Consider the following 23,180-nt stretch of genomic DNA (forward strand, 5'->3'; position numbering starts at 1 on the left):
TTAATGTTACGGGAAATTGAGTTGAGAGTTAAACCCGAACACACAGCATGTATGTAGTAATGAAATTAAACATTTTCTGTTCCATTTCATTGGTTTGGTTATGCTCACTTCTGTTTGTGTCATTTGTTTTGATCTTACTAGTTTTATTTTAAGCCACAGTTACAAGGCCTGTCACAGTTAATGCATAATCACATTCGCTGATCACAGTTGTTTAAGCTAATTGCAGTTATTTTCACAATTGTCCACTTTCACAAGCATTTATTTGTGGCAGCAAGCAGAACGTGAATTGGGCATATTTTACTCCATTAGCTTGAGACAAAAAAAATAAATAAAAAAATCTAACTTCTGACTGGTGCTATGCCAACTTAGAGGGCAGCAGTGTTTGTTTATCAGACCTATGTCTGTTATGTGTTTGGCAGCTAGAAAAGGAGATGGCTGATTGGCTAATTTGACCAATTTAGGCTTGTACTTTTAATAATTGCATACAATGAATAAAGAAGACCAATTATTTATGCAAATCTTAAGCAGGCATTTAATGCTCATGACAGGCCCCGCATTGAGTGAAGGTATAAATATTATAGTAGCTACAAAGCTCATTGTCAAAACTAGTTTGTATGGTGCAACTTATTTTGACTTGCAATGCCCAAAGTTTAACTTAGTAAACACATTGAAACATGCCTACTGTCCTATGTTATAACTAGCTTACTCTACTTAAAGCACTTCCAGTCACTGCTTGTATATCATGTTTTTTTTTTCCCCGGCAGTAACTCATTCCACACTAAACAACATTTCTTGTGAAAGCATCACACTGAGCCCTGTTACTTGGCATAGGATACATCTTTATACAGAGGTGGCATCTGCGCTTAAACCACAACAAAACTGAAAGATCAGTTGGACACACCCGGGCAGGCTCATGCAGGAGTCTAGATTGATGTAAAATCTCTTTATAAACCAGCATCGACTTTGCTGGCAGGGAACAGTCAGTGGAGGGTGTTACATGCAGTTACTGCACTTAATGTTTCTGTGTCAGTTTGAACCCCAGCAGGCAGATATAACTGTCCTATTAGTCCACCAGGGGAAACAATGCCTCACTGTTTTGCGCAATGTGAAACAATTGGCTTGTTTTGACCGTGGACAGTTTGTTGCATGTTGTGTGTTTTGTTTTGTTTTTTGGGGGTTTTTTTTTGGATGGGTTGGGTTCAAGAATGTGTGTGATTTTAGTAGTGTCATTTTCACTCTGAATATTGACAAATTGATAGCATAGTGTAAATGTAAATGTGGATGCTTTGATAGTCTGGAGTTATTGCTGTATTATTTAAGTACAATAACATAATGTAAGTAATACCATAAGAATGTAAGTAATACCATAGCATGTAATATATTATTTTTATTTTCATTTTACATTCTGTTTCATCAGATTCAAGTCAGCACTTCGGAAATATCAAGTCATAAAATATCTCCTCTTCTTAGCATTTTTTTCAAGTTTCACTTTCAACATAATTTCTCAATGAGCTATAAGTGAGAAATCATTATCAAATTACAACAGACCAACAGGCTTTTGTGACAATAGTTTAGTACATTAAACAATCTATATATATGAATATCTGAAATCTCTCTCTCTCTCTCTCTCTCTCTCTCTCTCTCTCTCTCTCTCTCTTTCTTTCTTTCTTTCTTTCTTTCTTTCTTTCTTTCTTTCTTTCTTTCTTTTTCTTTCTCTCTCTCTCTCTCTCTCTCTCTCTCTCTCTCTCTCTCTCTCTCTCTCTCTCTCTCTCTCTCTAGCTGGTAGCAGTGTACGAAGAGCAGGACCCCCATCATGGAGGTGATGGGACTAGTGCGAGTTCCACAGGCAGTCAGAGTCCGGACGTGTTCAGCAGAGGAGAGCTGAGCTCCAACAGCCCTTCAGCCTTTCAGCCCTACCACAACAGTAGTGAGATCGAGGTTACACCATCAGCACTGCGAACCAGTAAGAAACACACACACACACACACGCACACACACCGAGTTCTGAACTGTGTAGGCTAGTAGGACTGACCTCCCAAACGAGACTGAGAGGGCAGGTGAAGTCACAGGAGGAATAGAGGTGGAGAGAGACAGAGAGGATCTCTAATCAAATCAAATCACGTTTATTGTCACATCATGTTTACACAGGTGGAAAGTGGGTGAAAATCTTAGGTGCGTAGCCCCCTTATAGAATTTAAATACAAAAATGTGTGTGTGTGTATATATATATATATATATATATATATATATATAATATTTCATTATGGGTTGTGGTGATATCATTAAGCAGAAGCAGCCAAAAGTTAACGTGCAGTTGGGCCCTGTCTGCCATTGTGCTAGAGAGTGCATGTATGTGCATGTGCTGTCACTGGGGCTGAGAGTGCATCTGTCTGAGAGTGCATGTCTGCAGCCACAGTCTTTTGGGAATTTTTAAGATTTAGGTTAAGCACGCTTGGCAGTTTTTTAAGTTTGCTTGTGTTGTTTTCCTCTTCTTTATGTACATCTCTCAGCTGTCCAATTTTAATTCATGTTGTCTTTCAAGTGAATGCGCTTGAAGCGTGGATGCATGCTTTAAAAGGAAGTGTTGCACTAGTTGACACATACATGTAATATTAAATGAGGAGTTTCACATGTTTCCATGCCATTGCCCCCTCGATTTGGCCTATTACTGCTCTTTCAAGTCCAGCAGAGGGAGATCTTGTAAGGTAACTTAGGTACAGGCAGGTAGTCCCTGTTTTCTTTGGGGTGACAGCAGATAAGGACAGAAGAAATAACATGATTAGGTGTTCCTGCGCTGATTATTATAATCAGTAGTTACTTGCAAATGCCACAGTAAAATAATTTATTAGCGTTACTATTGAAAAGCTTACTATTGACTTTTGACATTTAATCAGAGTAACAATAAAACATGCCTGAATTTTGACGTATATGTCTATGCCTATTTTTGCATATTTAAAAAGGCCAGTTGAGATATAAACACAATAAGTACAGTCAATGATTTTTGAGGTATTAGATCATGCCACAGCAGCATTAAGGATTCATATTTTTAATGAAGAGGAGATTAAAAGCAGAAATGTGTAGGCAGTAAAGGTTTTGATGCAGTGTTAAAACAGTTTTTGCTCAAATGAACACACATATACATTGTCTAAGCTGCTTATCCTTCTGGGTCACAGGGGTGATGGAGCCTATTCCAGTGCTCATTGGGACCAAGGCATCAAATGAATAGTCCCTGTGTTTTAGCTGAGAATATAATTAGATATGACACTGTGACTATTGATTCTGTTCCTGCTGTTGGCTTTGTGATGGACAGTGGAGGAAGTTTAAACAGAGCACTTCATTATGACCACCCACTTGTTTCTGCGCTCGTTGTCCATTTGATCAGCACCACTTACTATATAGGTGTACTTTGTAGTTCTACAATTACAGGTACTAGTGGTACTGTAGTGCTGAGAATGATCCACCACCCAAATATTACCTGCTCTGTGAGGGTCCAGGGGGTCCTGACCACTGAAGAACAGGGTAAAAGAGGACTAACACAGTATGTAGAGATGGACTACAGTCTGTAATTGTAGAACTACAAAGTGCACCTTTATAGTAAGTGGAGTTGATAAAATGGACAGTGAGCATAGAAACAAGGAGGTGGTCATAATGTTATACCTGATTGGTGTATACATATAAACACACATACTGACTCGCTCTCTTTCTCTTACTCCCTTTCTCTCATATTCTGTCACTCTATACTCTCACTTTCTTTTGGTCTCTCTTTATATCACTCACTCACTCACTCACTCACTCACTCACTCACTCACTCACTCACTCACTCACTCACTCTCTCAAGCCTTCAAATGATGTGTGTGCAACTAATTTACTGGGGTTGCCCTCCTCCATCTATACAGTAATAGATCATGAATTTGTCCATGTTTGTGCTTGTGGGTCTGCATGTACCTGCATGTATGTTTGTGTATGTTTGGCTGCCTGTACATCTCTATGTATGTGCCTATATGTGTCTATATTAGTGAATTAAATTGAATTTACAACCATTTGCACACTGAAATTAGACCTCTGCATTTAACCCATCTGTACAGTGAAACACCCACATACATGCATGCTAGTGAATGCACACACACACACACACACACACACACACACACACTAGGGGGCAGGAGGCATAGGAGACATAACATTTGAGTTAAAAAAAAATATGGCCACTGTGTTATGTCACCTATTTATTTTCTTTGTGTATTAAAATTAGGTATGTGCCTAGATACTCTAGTACTCGAATACCAAAATTGCTATATATGAGAAGACAGAGCAAATATACAGGCTAAAAACTCTGTGAAACACAACAGTTTTTTCCTATTCGCATGAAGAACATGGCTCGAAAGGCACCAATAACAATATAACATATTTGTACATCGTGCACAGAAAAAAAATACCCTACATGTCAAAGATGACAAGTCCTCATCAGCATCCAATGTGACACTAGTTAGCTCTGTTAGCTCATTAGCTTATCTGAAGAGGCAGCTTCTGTTACTCATCCAACACGAAAACCTGTTGACATCCCCCATAAAATACGGTCCTCTGAGTGCTGCTGCATTTTTGTGCCACACCTTTGCTGTCACATAAGTAAGATACAGCTCACTTTTTTCCCCATTGTTTTTCCTTTCATTTTTCCTTCTGCTCACAAAGTCTTATGAGTTCTCAGTCAAAATTAGTCAGGATTAGTTGTACATCTTTTCTTAAAGTCTAATGCATTTAACATTACACTACTTTATATTTGAATATTTGAATATTCAACAAACAAACAAGGGTTAAGTTTGAATATAATTTCTAAGCCTAGCTGACTGCCTGTGTGCTTGCGGGTGTGTGTGTGTGTGTTTAAAACGTTGAAGCTTGTTTATGATGGTATTATTAAGCAGTAGTCAGTAATGAGGATAAGCCCATTACTATCAAGAGTATCTCAAATCAGTGCATTTACAGCATCCCCAACCCCCTGATGCACATGAATGCACGCACACATGCACTCACACTCACCCTGGTACACAATCACAGCTATTCAGAATCATCAGCACCCGAATACCTATTGATTGTTCTTTCTCCCTCTTCTCGCATGCCTGAATATTAAAAAACACATGCAGATGAGGTCAAGCGACTAATAATTGGACTGGAGATGAGATGTAAATTGCAGTAATGAATGTAATTTGCGTGTAATTATGTGAAATCGAGGCCCAGTTTGACTCGCCTGGCATGAAAGCATAATCTGGAAACACGTAGAAAGATAAAACTTTTAAGTATTTTTAAGAGATTGTTGTCTGCCGCTGAATCTTAATGAAAGTAAAGTGAGGCCTGATTGCATTTTGGAAAAAAAATAAATAAAAAAGGCCCCTGTTACCGCTAGTTACTGTCACAGAGGTGCACAGTTATCGTTATTAAATCACACAGCTTCCACTAATTCCACATCATTTATTTCAATTTGCAACTTGTGTGTTTCCACAGTTCTCCAGCAGAAAAGCTAGAGAAAATAAAGTAATTTCAGAATAATTTCACTGGGCCTTCCAGAGGTTCCACTGTATTCTAGTTTGGTGGGAGCATGCTGTATGAAGCTTTATGCATTTGCGTGTGTGTGTGTATGTATGTTTGTGTATGTGGTTATTACTACTTCACCTGTCTCTCTTAAGATTATCATCCTCATTCTCTCTTTCCCTCGTTCTCATTCTCTCTCATCAAACATATTTTTGTGAAAGTCAGGCTAAGTAATGGGGGTGCACCAGTGTATTATGACACGTTATTGCAGTGCAAAACTCTGATGATATGAACTGTGGAGAATGGACATTCTATCATTTATGCCATTGAGATGCATATATGTTGTTTGAACCACAGTCTGTACCAACCAACATTCACTCTAGTATAACTCCTGCCTCCCAGCCATTATTTTTCTTAATTTAGGTTTTGTCAAGATTTTGTCAATATTGTGAGAATATTAAATGTTAACCTGAAGTATTGTCAATCATGAGCTTGGGTGGATATCCTTGCTAATTAGTTAAGTACACTATATTGCCAAAAATATTCACTCATCCATCCAAATCAATGAATTCAGGTGTTCCAATCACTTCCATGACCACAGGTGTATAAAACCAAGCGCCTTGGCTTACAAACTGCTTCTACAAACATTTGTGCTCTGAGGAGCTCAGTGAATTCCAACATGGTAGCATGATAGGATGCCACCTGTGGAGCAGTCAACTGTGGTCCAGTCGTGAAATTTCCTCACTGCTAAATGTTCCACAGTCAACTGTTAGTGGTATTTTAACAAAGTGGAAGTGGCTGGGAATGACAGCAACTCAGCCACAAAGTGGTAGGCCACGCAAAATGACAGAACGGGGTCAGCGGATGCTGAGGCATTTGGCAGTTGCCAGGACAATAGTACTTTTCTGACTGCATTGTGCCAAGTGTAAAGTTTGGTGGAGGGGGGATTATGGTGTTGGGTTGTTTTTCAGGAGTTGGGCTCGGCCCCTTAGTTCCAGTGAAAGGAACTCTTAATACTTCGGCAGATTGTGGGAACAGTTTGGGGATGGCCCCTTCCTGTTCCAACATGACTGCACACCAGCGCACAAAGCGAGGTCCATAAAGACATGGATGAGCGAGTTTGGTGTGGAAGAACTTGAATGACTTGCACAGAGTCCTGACCTCAACTCGATAGAACACCTTTGGGATGAATTGGAGCGGAGACTGCGAGCCAGGCCTTTTTGTCCAACATCTGTGTCTGACTTCACAAATGCACTTATGGAAGAACGGTCAGAAATTCCCATAAACACACTCCTAACCCTTGTGGAAAACCTTCCCAGAATAGTTAAAGCTGTTATAGCTGCAAAGGTTGGGCCAATGTCATGTTAAACCCTATGAATTAAGAATGGGATGTCACTCAATTTCATACGCGTGTAAAGGCAATGTAGTGTATGTTTAGTGGTGATTTCAGTGGGGTCGACAACCCAAATGTTAAGAAGAGCAGTTTTGTCCTTTCAACAAAAATTAAACTACCTTGTGAGCCACAGCACTATGTCCGTTTTACCATTTTGGCTACAAATAAGTCTCAGGATGTGCTAATGTCTTAGTATAGGCTGAAAATATAATCCAAATGAAAATGTGAGCTTACTTTGCTCTGATTTAAGCTTTAGCTCAGCTATAGCCACTTTTCTCACATCTGCAGCAGGAAACGTTTCCTCAAAAGTTTAACAGTTTCTTGAGAAATGTCCCTCAACGTTCGAAATCAGCTTCTCATTCACCAGCTTCTTGTTCCACCTTAAATGGTACCTGAGGTGCCAGAATGTAACTGCTGCACCATTTAAGGCAGAACAGAAAAATTTTAACAAGAAACCGGTGAATGAGAAGGTGATTTCAGCCTTTAAAAAAAATCGAACATTGAGAGACATTTTACAAAGGAATTTATTTACAACCTGCATGCCGACCTTCAGGGTTAAAGGTTAAAGTCCCCCTAGCTGCTCCCTAAAATCACTTACTAAACAGACTTTGTTTACTAACCAATGACAACACTAGCAGCCAAACCATCACCAGAACCAACAAATTCATAGCTGTGTAAAAGTCCTGCCATAGTGTCCCTGCTGATCACAATTTGATCTCGGAGGGTGTTTTTTTGTTTGCTCAGTGTTTGCCTATCGTAGTAGCTGTGGGAGTGTAGTTGAAGGCTGTGCGTGTCCTGTTGGGAATATGAGTGGTGGGACAGACGCAGGGAGGCACACCCTGTCTGCAGTGACACACAGGCTCCGGGGCCATTCAGAGATTGCCTGCGGGGAAAAGTGTGGACACCTGCGGACAGGCCGCCATTTAGCTAATCAATTTGCTTCGTGGCTTGCTGCCTGAACCCCCCCCTCCCACCCCCACCCCTTCATCCCCAATTACATCTATTCTGGATCAAGGCCTGCTAGAAGTTATTAGGTGGACACGGAGGGACACAGCAACGTCCTACAATGGCAGTGCGGTCATGGAGCTGTCTGGAAGACAAGAGAACGCCATCCCTGTTTAACAATATTATTATTATATTTTACACTGAAAGACAGAAGGTCAAGATCAGATCAAGATATGATGAACAAAAAACTCCATGACTGTAAATTTAACTCTTGCCTCTTTGATTTCTGTTCTATCTGTGTATTTATCTTGTGCACACTTGCTCTCTCTAACTTTTTTCTGTTTTGCTGTCTTTCTTCTGATCTCTGTCTCTCATTTTCTTTTTCTGTCTGTATCTCTTTCTGTCTCTCTGCCTTGCTCTGTCTTTCTTTCTCACTGTTTCTTGTTTTTTCTCTTTCCCTGTCTCTCTTTTCCTGTCTTTTTTCTCCCCATGTTATGCTCTGTCTCTTTCTTTTCCTCATTCACTCACTTTCTTGCTCTCTCCCTCTCTGTCCTTTTCTTTCTCTCTGTCTTTCTTTGTATCGCTCTTTTCTCTTTCTCTGCATTTCTCGCTTTCTTTTTCTTTTTAGTTATTATTTTTTCATTCAACTTAATTACACACTTCTTTATCTTCCTCCGTCTTGGTGCTCTCTCTCTTTCTTTCATCCTTATTCTTTTTCTCTCTCTGTCATTCTCTTTCTCTTTCTGTCTTTCTTTTTCTCTCTTTCTTGATTCTTTTCTTTTTCTCTGTCTCTGTTCTTTTTCTTTCTTTCCCTCTCTCTGTCTTTGTGCTATTTTTTTCTCTTTTTGTTTTCTTTCTTTTTCTCTCTGTCCTCCTTTCTCTTTTTCTGTTGCTGTCTCTCTTTCTTGTTTCTTTTTTCTTTCTTCTTTCTCTGTTTTCTCTGTCTTTATGGTCTCTCTCTCCTCTCACCATCTCTCATTTTTTTTCTGTTTCTTTTCTTCCATCTCTCTTCAGTCTTCTGCTGTAGAGCTGAGCTCTCTGATGCCATCAGCAGACATTAATATGTAGAATGGAATCAGTGTGAGTGGCTGACTTTGGTCTGTTTTGACTCAGCTGCTCTCTTCACCACTGAGTGGACTAAAGGTTTCTCTCTGAGGGTTGCCTGCATTCACTGCTGTTCATCTCACAAAAGCAGCTAAAAAGGAAACCGCGGCTCGTAAATGCGGATCTGAGCGCTCACTCTCCTGTGGGTTCTCTGTATCTGCCTGGGCCTTATCGCAGAGGAGCACTCTCTGACATTGAAAGGCCTTTGCAGGAGTGAGTTAGAGTCAGAGTTTATTAGTTATGGCATCTCTTAATCATTCAGGCTTCTTCCATTAGAAACTCAGCGTGCAAATGAACACCCAGGGAGAGAGAGTGGGAATGAGAGAGAGAGAGAGAGAGAAAGAGTGGGAGAGAGGGAGGGACTGAGGTTGGGCTTCATTGCTTGTGTGGGCTGCAGGCTTGCCTAATTCAAGCTATTAGTCATAAAACCATAAAAGTGCCACAGTTTAATCTAAAGCTTATTATGGCTAATTGTTGTAGCCGTTGACACTGTTAAATGGATAAAGAGCCGATCCAGTAATGAAGTGTGACGCACGCAGGCAGGAAAACCCCCACTGTGAGTGTGTCTAGGGGATGGGAGGGTGTATGGATGTGAATGTGTGCGATGTGTGTGTGTGTGCTGCCTGTCAAACAAATTAGGACAACTAGCTTTTCAAAATTCAAAATGTTTTCAATAAATGAGCATGTGTTTGTTTGTGGTTTGCAATAACTTAATGCTAATGTTAAACAGGAATGCACTGAAAAAGTGTTTTGTATTTTGCATTTCTCTCCAGTGCATTCATTGACTTTCTTTATTTATTCTGTTTCTTATTCATGTTAATTTAAGTTTTTAAACATTTTTTATTTGTTTTATTTTTAGCTATATATTTATTAATTATTATCATATACATTTTCATGTGTGATATTTTATTCATTATTTCCCAAAACAAAACTGGTTAGCCTTTAGTAATAGTCAGTACACAGGTCTTCCACAGGTATGAGTTTTGTCCATGCTAACAAGCAGCTTGGCCAGGGATGTTTCTTTCACGTTGCAAATGAAAAAGAAAATGCAGCAGATCCTTGATCACTCTCAATCACTGTCTAGTCTGTTGCATCTGAGGGAGTTCACTTTGTTCTCAAGGCTATGGACAGAAAGGGGTGGCTAGTCTTTTGTGGTTAGTCTTAGCCTAACTTGGACATCAGAGCACTTTCCTCTCATACAGCCTAAAAGAAGCCGCCTAACTCGGCTGCATTAGACAAGGTTCTCAGGGTGTAGGCAAGCAGTAAGCCATGGACCAGCTGGTCCTGATAGTGTGAATGACTGTAGTAATTTTGAGATTCAAGCAGTACCTCATGGTTGGAGTCACAAGAGTACAGGATTTACATATGAGAACTGGAGTTTTTTTCTCCTTGGAGAATTTTTCTTATTCAAAGTTGACTTCTTATACTCCAGCTTTTGTTTGACTTTTCTGTTCCACCTTACATGGACCAGGAGTAACATTCTGGCATCTAAAGCATCTAAAATGGTTTATGGTTTATAAATGGCTATAGTTCAGTCAGTCGTATTTGTGTGATTTTAATCATTCTGAACCATACCATAATAATCTGATTGTGGTGAAATTTGAGCTGTCATGATGCATTGAATTGTTTCATACAGGGTCATAATCAAATTGACCCTCAAATTCTTTCATAGCCACTGTTGTGAGGTTGAATGGGTTTTACAGAGGATTATCAAAAATCCCATTCAATGTAATAATATATTGTAGTGACAAAATGCTGTTTTTACTTTAAATTGTTATGCTTTTGAACTAGACTATGCTGTTGTTGCTGATCAAAACCTGGTGGGTTGGAAGTAACACTGAAGATCTTGCCTCCAAGCTAATATTTGCTTGATCACAGGCAAAAAAAATTCTGTTGGTGCTCCAATCTGGGTCCCCAAAACAGCTTCCACCCACTGAGGCATGGACTCTATAAGACATCTGAAGCTGCCCTGTGGTGACTGGCACCAAGACATTAGCAGCATATATGGTTTACAGCTAATGGTTTGGGAATTCCTACTATCCTCTACATTGTATCAAAATTTCATGAAAAAAGGACCAAAATAAATGGTACAAAATTACTTGTAAAAAATTTACATTTGAAAGTAAAATATGTTTTTTCCTTCGCCTGTAAAACAATCAGCTTGTGTTTTTTTTTTTTTTTTCTTTTTCTCCCCATCTCTTTTTATTGACATCACTAGCTACTTTTCTCAGCTCTTGCTCACTGTTCACACACCTCCAACTCAACCTCACAACTGTTTGGTGTGACAAGATATGATGGTACTGCATTTGTGAAGGGTTTTCTGCAGACTACCTCTGTTAACTTGCTAACGGCCTACAGCTTAAGGTTTCAGGGTGGAATTCCTGTGAAATTCGGTTCTGCATTAAGTTTGTCAGTCTTACCATGTATACCCTGTATTCTCAATTGTATGTCTGCATGCACCAAAATGTAACGTCTGTACAGTGACCGTTCTGAATGAATACACATACCATTACACCCCTAATATATACCCAAACATTCTAAAGTTTTATCTATACCATGTTATATATTTTTGTCCATATTACTCACAACTCTCAGTGTTTAATGTGCTCATTTATTGTACGTTAACAAAGAAAATATCCTTATTTGTTTCAGAAGTGTAGGGGCCCCTAATCTTTTGACAGACAGTGTATGTCTTAGTCAAGATAGCAAGCTTATGTAAACAGTTAGTAAAGAGTTAAAGGCGCTCACTGACTAGAAGTGAACTTCACGCTGTGTTGGGACTGCATCATCCCTCTTCCTGTTCCTTCTCCACACATTTTTAATCTGCGTGTTGCAGTGCGTTGATGTAGTGTGATCACAGGTCATACATCATTCCTCCTGATCACCTACGGGTTCCTCCTCTCCTTCAGCTCCGCCTCAGTCCCTGACAGGCTGAAGTCTGAAGAAAGTGCTGCACATCTCTCTGGAGCTGCTCTTCTACGGAGGCGTGTGCGGGTTCATTAGCGTTGTCACCCAGTCATCAGCATTCAGCCCACACCGTGCAACTCAAGCAGCCTAATTCAAAGCGCACACTACAAAGCTGCTCACGCTTCTGCGCTGCACTGCTCCGTGAATGCAAACGAAGGCAAAGATCTGATCTGTGTTCCGACTCCACCAGTCCCTGTGGCCCCGTCACAAAGAGACACCCACATGATGTTTGGGTGCGTGCAAGTGTATGTGCAGTGTTCACGTTAGTAGGCAGAACTTTGGAGTTGGAGATTTTTTTCCCCACTTTTCAGTTATGCACTCTCTTCTCTCTTCTGCAGCTCCTCTCTTGACTGTACTCTTTTTTTTTTTCTTTTTTTTTTGCAGGGCAGGAGGGGGTCTAATTGGGGTTTGCCCTGTTCAGACCTCTCATTATCCTCCTAAATGACTTGTGGTTCAATTGCTTTTACGTTTTATTCCCCATCTGACTTCGCTGTAGCCAGGCAGGAAATTGGGACATTGCAGAACTAGCCTAGAAGTCCAGTTAGAGTAGCCCTTTAGTTCTGGGGAGAGTAAATCTATTGCTTGTAAAATCCCATTACAATGACTTATTAGCTTTTTAGCTTCCTCAGACATAAATTGAAATGGTTCATTTCCAACTTCTAGCTTAGATACCACCCACTTTTGAGGTGCTGTATGGTTGGGTGGTGCAGGTAAGTGCCTATATTTGTCATTAGGTAGGAAACAAGTCTCGTATGGCTTAAGTTAGCTCCCTGTGCTACCTACTTATGTGATATTGAATGTTAGTAGCAGGAAGTGAACTGATTATCATGCTATGCTGATTTTAGGGCTTATGATCAATAGTGTTAAATGTTAGTGGTCAGTGTAAGATATGCATTGCCAAATTCTTTGCATTTATTTGCTTTATTTGACATTTGAATAAAGCGTGCATAGTTTGTACATTTTGACTAAGCAAAGTGGAATTGCAGACAAAGGCAGCTGGTATTAAGCAAAATGGCAACCTCTAAGCAGAACCATATATGGAAGTATTCTTAACTAAAATATGGTAAGTCTAAATTAACATCTTGTAGGTTAACTAGTACTGTGTTCAAAACATACACTTAAAACACAAAGGTAAATCATTAATCAACCAAGCAGTCATGTTTGAATCACCGCTTAAGCTAGCTGCACATAATAAACCAATAATAAACATTCAGTGTTAATTTTCAACAATGTGAAACATGTTCTCACTGGAATATTCCAGTGCTAGTAGTTGTGGGTGTTTGGTTGTTGTGAATATCTGAATAGCAGAAGTGGCTGAGATGAACAACCCTGGTGGTCCCCAAAGTGTTAATTAGCATAGAGCAAGGAGTCATGTCCCGCAGCAAATGAATGCTTTCTTCCTGCATGCTGTGCTGCTTTGAGGAACAAGGGACCTTCAAATTTTGTAGACAGTGTGTCGAAAGTGTTAACACACTAAATTTGTACTTAAAATCCACACTATTGTATGTGGCCTCTGGCACTTTCAGCAGGCTAGGTGGTAGTTATGGTTCAGGTAGCACTGTGAATTGTATTCAGCTAATTGGAGCACTTTTATTTTTAAATAAACTTTGCCGCAGAGACACAAATTATTCTTCCTGATTGGGTAAGGCTCCAAGGACAGAAAGAAACATGGGAAAGTTTACTGGAATTTGCTGATACTGAATGTTGACCTAGCCTCTTGGGTGATGTTTTTTTTTTTCTTTTTTTTTTTCTTTCTCCTCTAGCTTTACTGACCCACCCATTTTATTACATTACACAGACTGGACATGTCTGGAGTCTATGTCTACATAATTATCAAAAGCCAAAACCTTTCATTCCAAAGAAAAAAAAAAATACTTGAAGGTAATTAAGGCTAGTGCTTTTTTGGCTTCAGAATCACAACTTTGATCTTGAGAAAACATTTTCCCTGCCCTTTTTTTTTTTTTTTTCATGTTATTATTTTAGTACTTGGCTCCATGTACAGGGCTGTGTTCCATTTAGAAGCTAAAGGCTAACTGATGTGATGGTGTCCAGGGCTTTAACAAGCCATGCTGCTTGTGTTCCTTTATCACCACAGCGTCTTTGAAACCTGAATCCCTCTGCTTAATAGCGGTGCCGTGGCAGATATTTTAGCTTCATTGATTGAAATGCTGTATACGCTGTTGCCCCACTGCAGGCACATTGGAATTGGTTTTGTGTTGATTGTTTTTCAGGTTATTTGTTGCTTTCAATATGTTTGTTTCTCCCTGAGGTAAAGTTTACCTTCTTGAAAATAAGTGTTCCAAGACTTATGCGCACTGAAGGAAAAAAAAAAAATAATAATATGATGTGTGTACATGAATGATCCCTGTTGTTCTGTGTTTATCCACTTAGACTGAGTCATAGTAGCAACAGTAGGGGATTAATTGCGTTGTGACAACAGTAGTCACTTTGATGTGCTTATGTTAGAATGAAACAAATTGGTTTTATTCAGCACGAGTCCTGGAAGATTGTGACATCACAATGGGGATTCTGGACCCCAGTTACATCACAGTGTGAGTTCTGGGACCTAGTGATATCACAGGGGAATGGGTTCTGGACTCCTCTGACATCACAGTGTGAGTTCTGGCATTTAATGACATCACAGTTGGGGATTCTAGATCCTGGAATCATGATAGAACTCTTCTTCTGGATAGCGTCTAATTAGATTTGCTTGCTTTCTCTGACCTCGCTGACCTGGCTAGTTCTCTTTGGCCCAAACTTTGAAACGGCTCACCTCGGATCCCTCCTTACTCTCAGCATTGCTGACCTGGCTTTCACACCCACACCCTGTGGAGCATGGTGCCTCAGCTTGGGGCTGTTTAAGTGACTGCCAAGACCCTTCCTCTGGCCCACAGGCGCCTCTTTGTGCCTCTGCGTTGGGCTCTCTCAAGTGGAGCCCTTTCTTTCTGGTTTGATCACACTTGAAAGCTCACAGGGTGGAATCCCACTGCAGAACAGATTGAAGCCTTCTCCCGCCCCGGATTGCAATGTCCGGTCAACAAGGAAAAAAGGGCCTGTTTGAAATAAATTTGCTTTCTTTTTGTTAGACTTCCTCACTGGATGTGGCTAATCAGCTTCATATGTCTTACATCCGTTGTATTCTGTTCTTTTTTTATTTTCTCCTATGCAAAAGGTCATCCTCTATATCCTCATTTTCACATCACCACATGACGCCCCATGACATACAGACACATGTATTTTAGTTGGACTCGAAATGCAGCACTGTAGACAGCTTTGCATTGAGCTTAAATTTAAGGTTAGGTTTAGGGTTAAGGGTAGATTTAATAAACTCTTTCACATTGACCTTGAAGTTCAGATGAATTTAATGGATATTTAGTTGAATGTTACTTAAAGGATGACTGAACATTTACAAAACACCTAGAGTGAACCTTCCAAGTAACACTCACCTTCACAGTCAGTTGCCTTTAATGGCTCTTTAGTTGAATGTTGCTGAAAAATATACTGAACATTTATAAAGAATCTACAATGGGCCATCCAAATAGAGTGTTCCCGTATTTTTAAACAAGAAGAATAGAGGCACAAAGTGGGACTTCCATCATCCCTGAAATAGTGGTCTAAGGGTTCAAGAAACCATAAAGGTCAACATGTGTTAAAGTAATTGGGTAATAATCTTGCACACCGGTGAGTAGAGAGATAGCAACTCTTGTAGAGTTAAATATCACAATAGACATGTACTGAAACTCAGTTAAGGAGTTTTAAATGGAAAGTACTTGACTGTTCTCATTCAAGATTCCAGCAAATACCAGAGTAACTGGTTCAAGCCTGTGACTACCTGAAGATGACTAAGGGAACAATACTTTTACTGCAGGCCATAGAAAACAATATGTAATGATATATTGTAAATCTTTTTACTCAAAAGTGATTTAAATACCTGAAAGATTTGAGTGCTCATGAGTGCTGGCATTGCAACAAGGGGATAAAAGGTGTAGGGTATGCATTCATTTTATGGTATTATTTTCCTCATTTTTGCAGTTTGTACCAAGAAAATATCAAGATCTGAAGAGCTTTCTATTATGTATTGAAAAAGTGATTAAAAAACTGAATTCATTAACATATTTTAAAAAGCTAAGCTATGCATATTTTATCCCTTATTTTGCCCTTTTAAGTTTTTGGTGAAATACGGGAACTTATCTGTTCACATCACACTGCTGTTCAGTGAGACGTTCCAGTCATGTGACTCCTGGGCCCCATCTAGGCCGCATGTTTTGAAATGTGGTGACATTGCTGATTGTGATTGACAGCAGAGCGTAGATTTACAACTGCTATTTTTATATTGCTGAACCAGTGTGCTCCCTGCGCTGCAGGCAGAACAGCTCTGTGGTATTTACATTCGGAATGTAGTGAGCAGTGCAGCTCTGTGGAGATGTTTGGTTAGCTGATTAGGACTCCTTTAGGGAGTGAGCAGTAGAGGTGTATTCTCTGACCTGCTCTGGGTGCTGGGGTGGCCTTCCTGTGTGTTGAGTTAATTGTCCTGTCCTGTATATCTGCCTTTTCTGTCACCGCTGTGCAGGATACAAGCACCAAGTAGAGTCAAGTTTCATTTTGGAGAGGAGTGTGTGTTATTTATTTATTTATTTATTTATTTATGCATGCATCCCATCATTCTCTCATCACATCACCGCATACATGCTCACTCAGCTGTTACTTACACTCTTGCCTGTTTATATCCCTAATGTATTTGTCCATCACTCTGTCCTTTTACTGATGTTTGTTTTTGTTTGCGTAGTCTCTGTGTGCTTATAAACAGTGGCTCCTGCAGACAGACGTGATACATCCCTGTATAACCCCTCTGTCGCTCTCTGCTGCTCTCCGTGCAACTCTCACTGCTTTTCTACAATCAACTGCAGCTATTTAGCGAAAAAAGACTGGTTTGGTTTGTACTGTATGGTACTGTATGTTGCTGGAGATTTGCATCAAATTGAGTGTGTACTTGGCAACTTTGTCTGTGCCCTGTTTATTTTCTTACTAAGCCATATTTAATATTATGTTTTGTTAACATACTGTAAGTCTGTTATTTTAATACTTAGGCTTCACTCTAAAAAGTGGTGTGTTAAATAACAACACATGTTACCTGTTTTAACAAACACAGAATGAGTTGTCTCTAACTAAACACACAGTCAGCTTTACAGTCATCAAAGTATGGCATGAAGAGTAGGTTTTGTCTAAGTAATGATTTGGCACTTATCTTTCTAAACTCTTGTTAACTCTATAAAGACTAAACCTAGAAGTTTCTGCCTGGACGGATCTTGTTATTGTTAAGTGTAAAGTGGTGACACAGTAAACAGTCTAGTATAAATGTTTAATTGTAATGCTGATTATTGAATACAAATAAGAGATATTTAAAAACACAATTACAAATGCAAACAAAAATACATAAATGAATGACAGTTTTGCATTTTTTTAAAGAAGTGACCAGATCTACAACTTTTTATTTAATGACTTAATGGTTGCAAATCAACAAAGAAAACACACTCCTTTTTAATAAGAACATTTGAAAAAGATCGGTAACCTCAGCCATTTGATGGGCAGCCTATATTGGCAGCTGTACTTTGTTAGTCTCCAGATAACATAGTAAGTGTTTTCAAAGTTTTGAAAGTGTTGTTTTGAAATGAAAGGCTAGGAGAGCTATGTTTTCTCTAAGCCGTGTGCTTGGATATGGAGAGAAACCTAATGGTCAGTCGTAAAAGTAGACAGTCCACCTCCTGCTGCCTGCCTGGCTGAGAGAAAAAGCCTTAGCAGCCTTGGTGACTCTTTCACGGCAGTGGCCCACACATGGTCCAGTGGACTAAGTGTCAGTCTCTCTCTCTGTCAGTTTCTTGTGTTTTCTCTCTCACTTTCTCTTACTCTCTCACTTTCATACTGTCTCTCACTCTGTCTCACACTTTCTCTCACATGTTCTCTTGCTCTCCCTCCCACTGTTTCTCTCACTCATATTCCCTTACTTTTTTCTCTGTTCCAGTCCCATGCTCCCTTGCTTCTCTGCTTTAGCTGTGTTGGAGATTGGAGTGTGTCTGTTCCAGCAATTATGCCGACAGGCCTGACCCTCCTCAAGATTTACATAGCTCCCCAAGCACCTCAGCTCAGTGTCCCATCTGCAGGTCACAGGCCTCCTCACAGGGATTACAAACAAATGAATCTTTCTTTTGACCCAAATACTATTCAGTTTACCCATAAAACCAATTTGCAGTCTGTTTCTGTGCACAGTGTATCAGCCACTCTGTCCCTGTCCATCAGTGGAAAAACAACTTTATAGGTCTGTTACTGACTAGGTTCTGCTTATGTAGTTAACCATTGTCAGCACACTGACCTGCTAATGGAACCTAGTGTGTGTTGTACTTGTACAACTATGTCAGGCAACGCAATGCTAATTGGGTTTTTAAACACTGACTGAAATGTTTTGGCAAGATTGTAAAAAATACACTTTAAAAGTGAAACCTAATGCAATTGTAGAATAACAAATATACAACATATTTAGAATATCTTCTCTGAATTTGATTCTTTTTTTCCATTCTGCTCATGGATGGCCAAAAATTTCCAGTTTGAACAGAGTTACAAAACAAACTGTTCTGGACTCAAGTCCACCAGGAATTGATCTGATGACTTAGACTGTTGTTGGCTTGCCCTTTGTTCATTCTGACTCTATCAGTGAGTAGAAACAGACTGAGCCGCTGAACTGAATTCCATTGTACATACATGGGAAAGATTAGAAGAATGTTGATTCATGAATTGATGATTTTTTTAAATTGGTCATTCAATTTATTGGAACAAACAGTTTGAAATAACTGAATCAAACTTCCAAGGTAAAATACACCGCCTCTTTTATATTTCAGTGTTGATTCACTCCCTGCTTTTCACTCCCTTTTCCAGCCAATGCCAAACTGCTCTTTTATTGGCCACTTCTTCAGTCCTCCTCCCCTGCATGGATGGCAATTGCCCAGCACTTTAAAGTTGCTCTGACTCCTTTTGGAGGACCTTTTGTCCTCTTGAGGTGAATGCAAATGCAGGTTGGGCTTTGGTTTGAAGAGGTCCCCTGCCTTAATCTCCAGGGACATCAATATGGACAAAGCACTGACACTTAGCTCTTTAAAAAAAGTCTGGGCAAAGACATTATTTCATATTTTATTCATTCAGGCGACTTCAATTAGGCCCTCCAGCCTTCCAAATTTCCAGGCCTTCACCAGGTCCAAAAAGTGTGCAATATTTTTCAATCAGAATATCAAGGTCATGTTCTTGATATTTTACAAAATCCATAAAATGCTGAAAATTGCACCCGATTTAGCCAATCATCCTATTTGCATAAAGAAAGAGGAGAGAGAGAAGAAGAAAGGAAGAGAGTGATAGAGTGAAATGGAATTAGTGTGCTGGCCTTTGTGCTGCTCATCACTTTCTTCCATGTCCTCTCATCGAACCTGATCTGTATTCTGCTGCATGAAGGCCCGCTGGCAACCAGTCAGGGACACTTTCCTCTGGCAGGTAACTGGCCACAAGGACAAAATGGACACTTGGCCAATTTAAATGATTGGAGGCAGTACGTAATGTATTAGAGTGACCTGTGTTGGAGAAGGCAGGCACAGATTGTGTGCCGTTAGTGCCTGCTCAGTCTGGTGGAAAGTTTTACCATAATGACATTCACAGTTCATTTATAGACCCAAGATTAGCAGCAAACGTGGATAAAACCAAATTACAATCCCAGCACCACCTGTAGGAGCTTATTACAAAAAGTTTTGCTTTCTATTATTGCACTATTTACAGTCAGACATCTGCTTTATGGAACAAGATTCAGATACCTGCTGCATTTAAATTACTTGGGTCAAAACTTTTCCAACGTGTGTACATTCAATTCGTCAATTTGTTATTCCTGTTGTGCCAAAAACTGCTTTTTCATTGTTTTCTATTCTACAACATGCATTGCACTTGCAAATACAGGACAGTGTAAGCAAATATTATATAATGTATGGTCATTAGGACAATAATAAACAATTAATGTAGTACACACAGTGCAATACTGGACAGTGTAAGGTGGTAACAAACATGTCCAGACTTCAAAAGAAAGCTATGCAGCTGACCAACACAGACTAAACATCCCTATTATATATAATGAAACTGTCTACACTAGCTGTGAGCAGCAGAGCATGATGCAGTGGGATATGACTGCCAACTCTTTTTTTGAGAGGTCTGTGGTTTGTTTTTGACTTGACATGTGCACTTGACATTTGTAAAGTTGAAACCCTGAAGGCTTGATGGACTACTACATTTGAATGCTTGCTTAATGTTAGGATACAGTGTAAAGAAATACACATAGTGTAGCACTGAACAGTGTAAGGCAATACACATAGTGTAGCACTGAACAGTGTAAGGCAATACACATAGTGTAGCACTGGACAGTGTAATGCAATACACATAGTATTGGACAGTGCAAGGCAGTGTACATAATATAGTGGTGGACAGTGCAAGGCAGTGCACATAATGTAGCACTGGACAATGTAAGGCAGTACACATTATGTAGTACTGAACAGTGTAAGACAGTAAGCATAGTACAGTACTGGACAGTATAAGGTAATGCACTTAGTGCTAGGCAGTGTAAGGCAGTACAAATAGTATATGTAGTATGCACATAATTAGTGCTGGACAGTGTAAAGCAGTGCACGTAACAGCACCGGACAGCATACGACAGTACTGGATGGTGTAAGGCAGCACAAATAATGCAGACCTCAATAGACAGTGCAGTCAGAACATTAGTTCACGGTTATACCAACACTGTAGAAGTATTAAAAATGTACTGTGTGCAGAAACACAGACATATACACAGCTTTAATTAGAATGGCTGTTGTTTTGTGGTGTTTGTGTTATATGCTAATGTGATATAAACAAGGCCCACTGGTGTGCAGTGCTCTCCATAAATAGCTATTAAATAAATGTAAATAAATACAGTAGGGTTTATGAAAGAATGCACAAGAGTTAAAACCGCAAAAACCTATTCTTATGTCTGTGGTGCAGTATGAGAAATGCTCCAAGTAGGTGCATATCAGCCTTGTTTTGACTTTTCTATCTGATGTCTGTTTTAGAAAGGTTATATTTGGATCTTTTTTATGTAACAGAAAGTAATGAAGCTTCTGAGGTTGAGTCTTTTCTCTGTATCTTCCCTAGACATCTATGTGCACTCTGTTAATTAATTAATCCCCCCAATCTCTCTCTCTCTCTCTCTCTCTCTCTCTCTCTCTCTCTCTCTCTCTCTCTCTCTCTCTCTCTCTCTCTCTCTCTCTCTCTCTCTCTCTCTCTCTCTCTCTCTCTCTCACAGCCAGCGGCAGTAAATTAGTGATGTAAATATGAGCTTTGTGCTAGGGGCTCTCCTGTGTGTTGAACCCAGTCTCTGGTGTATGGGGGTGGGCAGGCTTTCTGAGCCCCCACACTAGGGGTGAAATTGCCCTTCCATCTCGTTAGGGGCCCTGGCTGTCCCCCAACACACCTGAGATCGATGGGCCAGGAGCTTTAAGTGGTCGTCCAGGTTATTAAACGCAGGAGAAGCCAATTTTAGAGCAATGGAAAGTTAATCTGATCACACATTAGGAGCCTATATATATGAGGGAGAGAGAGGGAGTTGGGAGGAGGTGGGGAATTTGGGGGTTTGTGCCCTCTGTCTGTTCTCACATACAGTCTGCTCCATGTCTCTTGTTCAAAAAGTGCATTTTGAAATATATTGTTGTTGTGATAAAACCTTATGTCTCCAAAATAGTAACTTTATAGAACAAGGTAAAAAAGTCTTAACTTCACTATTGTAACAGGAGTATTTCTAGTGTTCATTCATCATAAATGTTCTAAAGGGCAGCTGCTGTTTCCAGATGGTTTATGTATATATACTTTATATTTTATACTTTGTAATTTGGCTCTTTTATCTTATAAGGCTAGAGTTCTAGCTCATACTGCAATATCTGTGAGAAAGTTCCTGCATTCTTGCTTGACGTATTTCACGAGACAGCAGAAGAATCTCATTATGGCTTTTTTTTTTTTTTTTTTGACTGACACATCAGCTATATTTTTTTGTTAAAACTGACCATTTGAAGTGAGAGTGAACACCATGATTATTTTGGACAATCCCACTTATATCAAGTGTCCTAAAAAGAGTTATAACAAAACTGGAGGATTTTTTTTGCTGGCAAAAAGAGGACACATGCTCAACAAGTAATACCACATGTTGCTGTTGACCATATATGGTTTGATCCACTTTAGGCGCTTTGATCTACTTTAAAAATGAAATTCTAAGCAAAAGTCAGTGAAACGATGAGTGCATACTCCAGCTGAATGGCCACCTGTTCTGAGTGAATGTTCAAAGATACCTGCCGTGGCCTCACCATAAATTCCACATTTGCTCACTTTGGGCCTGCAGAGATAAAAAAGGAAGAGATGAAAAAGGGGGAAGAGGAAGAAGGAGTGTATCCTCCTTCAACTCTTTGATTTCTCATTCATAGCAGGCTCCTGCACATCTGCTGAAAGTTTCAGCGTTTCCTTGCAAATCCACTGGACCCTTCATCCAGAGCTTGCTTCTGTGATGTATCGCTATGGATTAAAATACTACTGATTCCTGCCCAATTTTTCATCATGTGGGCACTCATACATGTGTAATATGCTATTGAATGTGCATTTACATTCTGCAAAGATTGTTTCACTTACTGAAGTAGATAACATAGTGGATAACACCATGCCCCACTGGAAAAAAGCTTTAAAGTTCAGTTCCTCATCCAGGCACCAACTGCTATATCCTTGGACCAGACTCCTAACATTGCATTTTCTTAACTTTTAGTGAATTCACCTATTTACTTGGCTCTGGATAGGAGCGTGTGCTTCATAGTCTAAATGCTTACTTGAAAGCAGTACTAATAATAATACTACATGGTATTTTTTGTTAACTGAAAAAGTAACATCACTGATTTAGGAGACAGGAGAACACGCTTAAATATTGTATCTCTTGCAAGTCATCGTATAAAGACCAAAATAATCATTTAAAAGTCAGAGGCATATTGGAATTTATTGGGGCTTTTGGACCATATTACACATCTTTATGTAATAACACAACAGGTTTAAGGAGTCAACAGGAAATTCTGGCTTGATCTTTGGACTTTAAATGCCAAATTACTACTGAATTAAAACTCAAGCAAAATTATACTGCTGAAGATATGAGGACAGTAGTAGA

The 23,180-nt window shown here is 39.6% G+C and overlaps 1 protein-coding gene across 3 annotated transcripts in view; it reads left to right on the top strand.

Moving 5' to 3' along the window:
- Positions 1 to 23,180, top strand: part of pard3aa (par-3 family cell polarity regulator alpha, a) — a 521,056-nt gene that overhangs the window by 176,117 nt on the left and 321,759 nt on the right. For all 3 annotated transcript variants that reach the window (XM_037537061.1, XM_017704401.2, XM_017704387.2), the window contains exon 3: positions 1,780 to 1,963. In XM_037537061.1, the coding sequence (XP_037392958.1) occupies positions 1,780 to 1,963 (184 nt within the window). The remainder of the gene's footprint in view (positions 1 to 1,779; positions 1,964 to 23,180) is intronic.

The sequence above is a fragment of the Pygocentrus nattereri genome, chromosome 3 (genome assembly GCF_015220715.1).
Source record: "Pygocentrus nattereri isolate fPygNat1 chromosome 3, fPygNat1.pri, whole genome shotgun sequence".
Classification (NCBI taxonomy): Eukaryota; Metazoa; Chordata; class Actinopteri; order Characiformes; family Serrasalmidae; genus Pygocentrus; species Pygocentrus nattereri.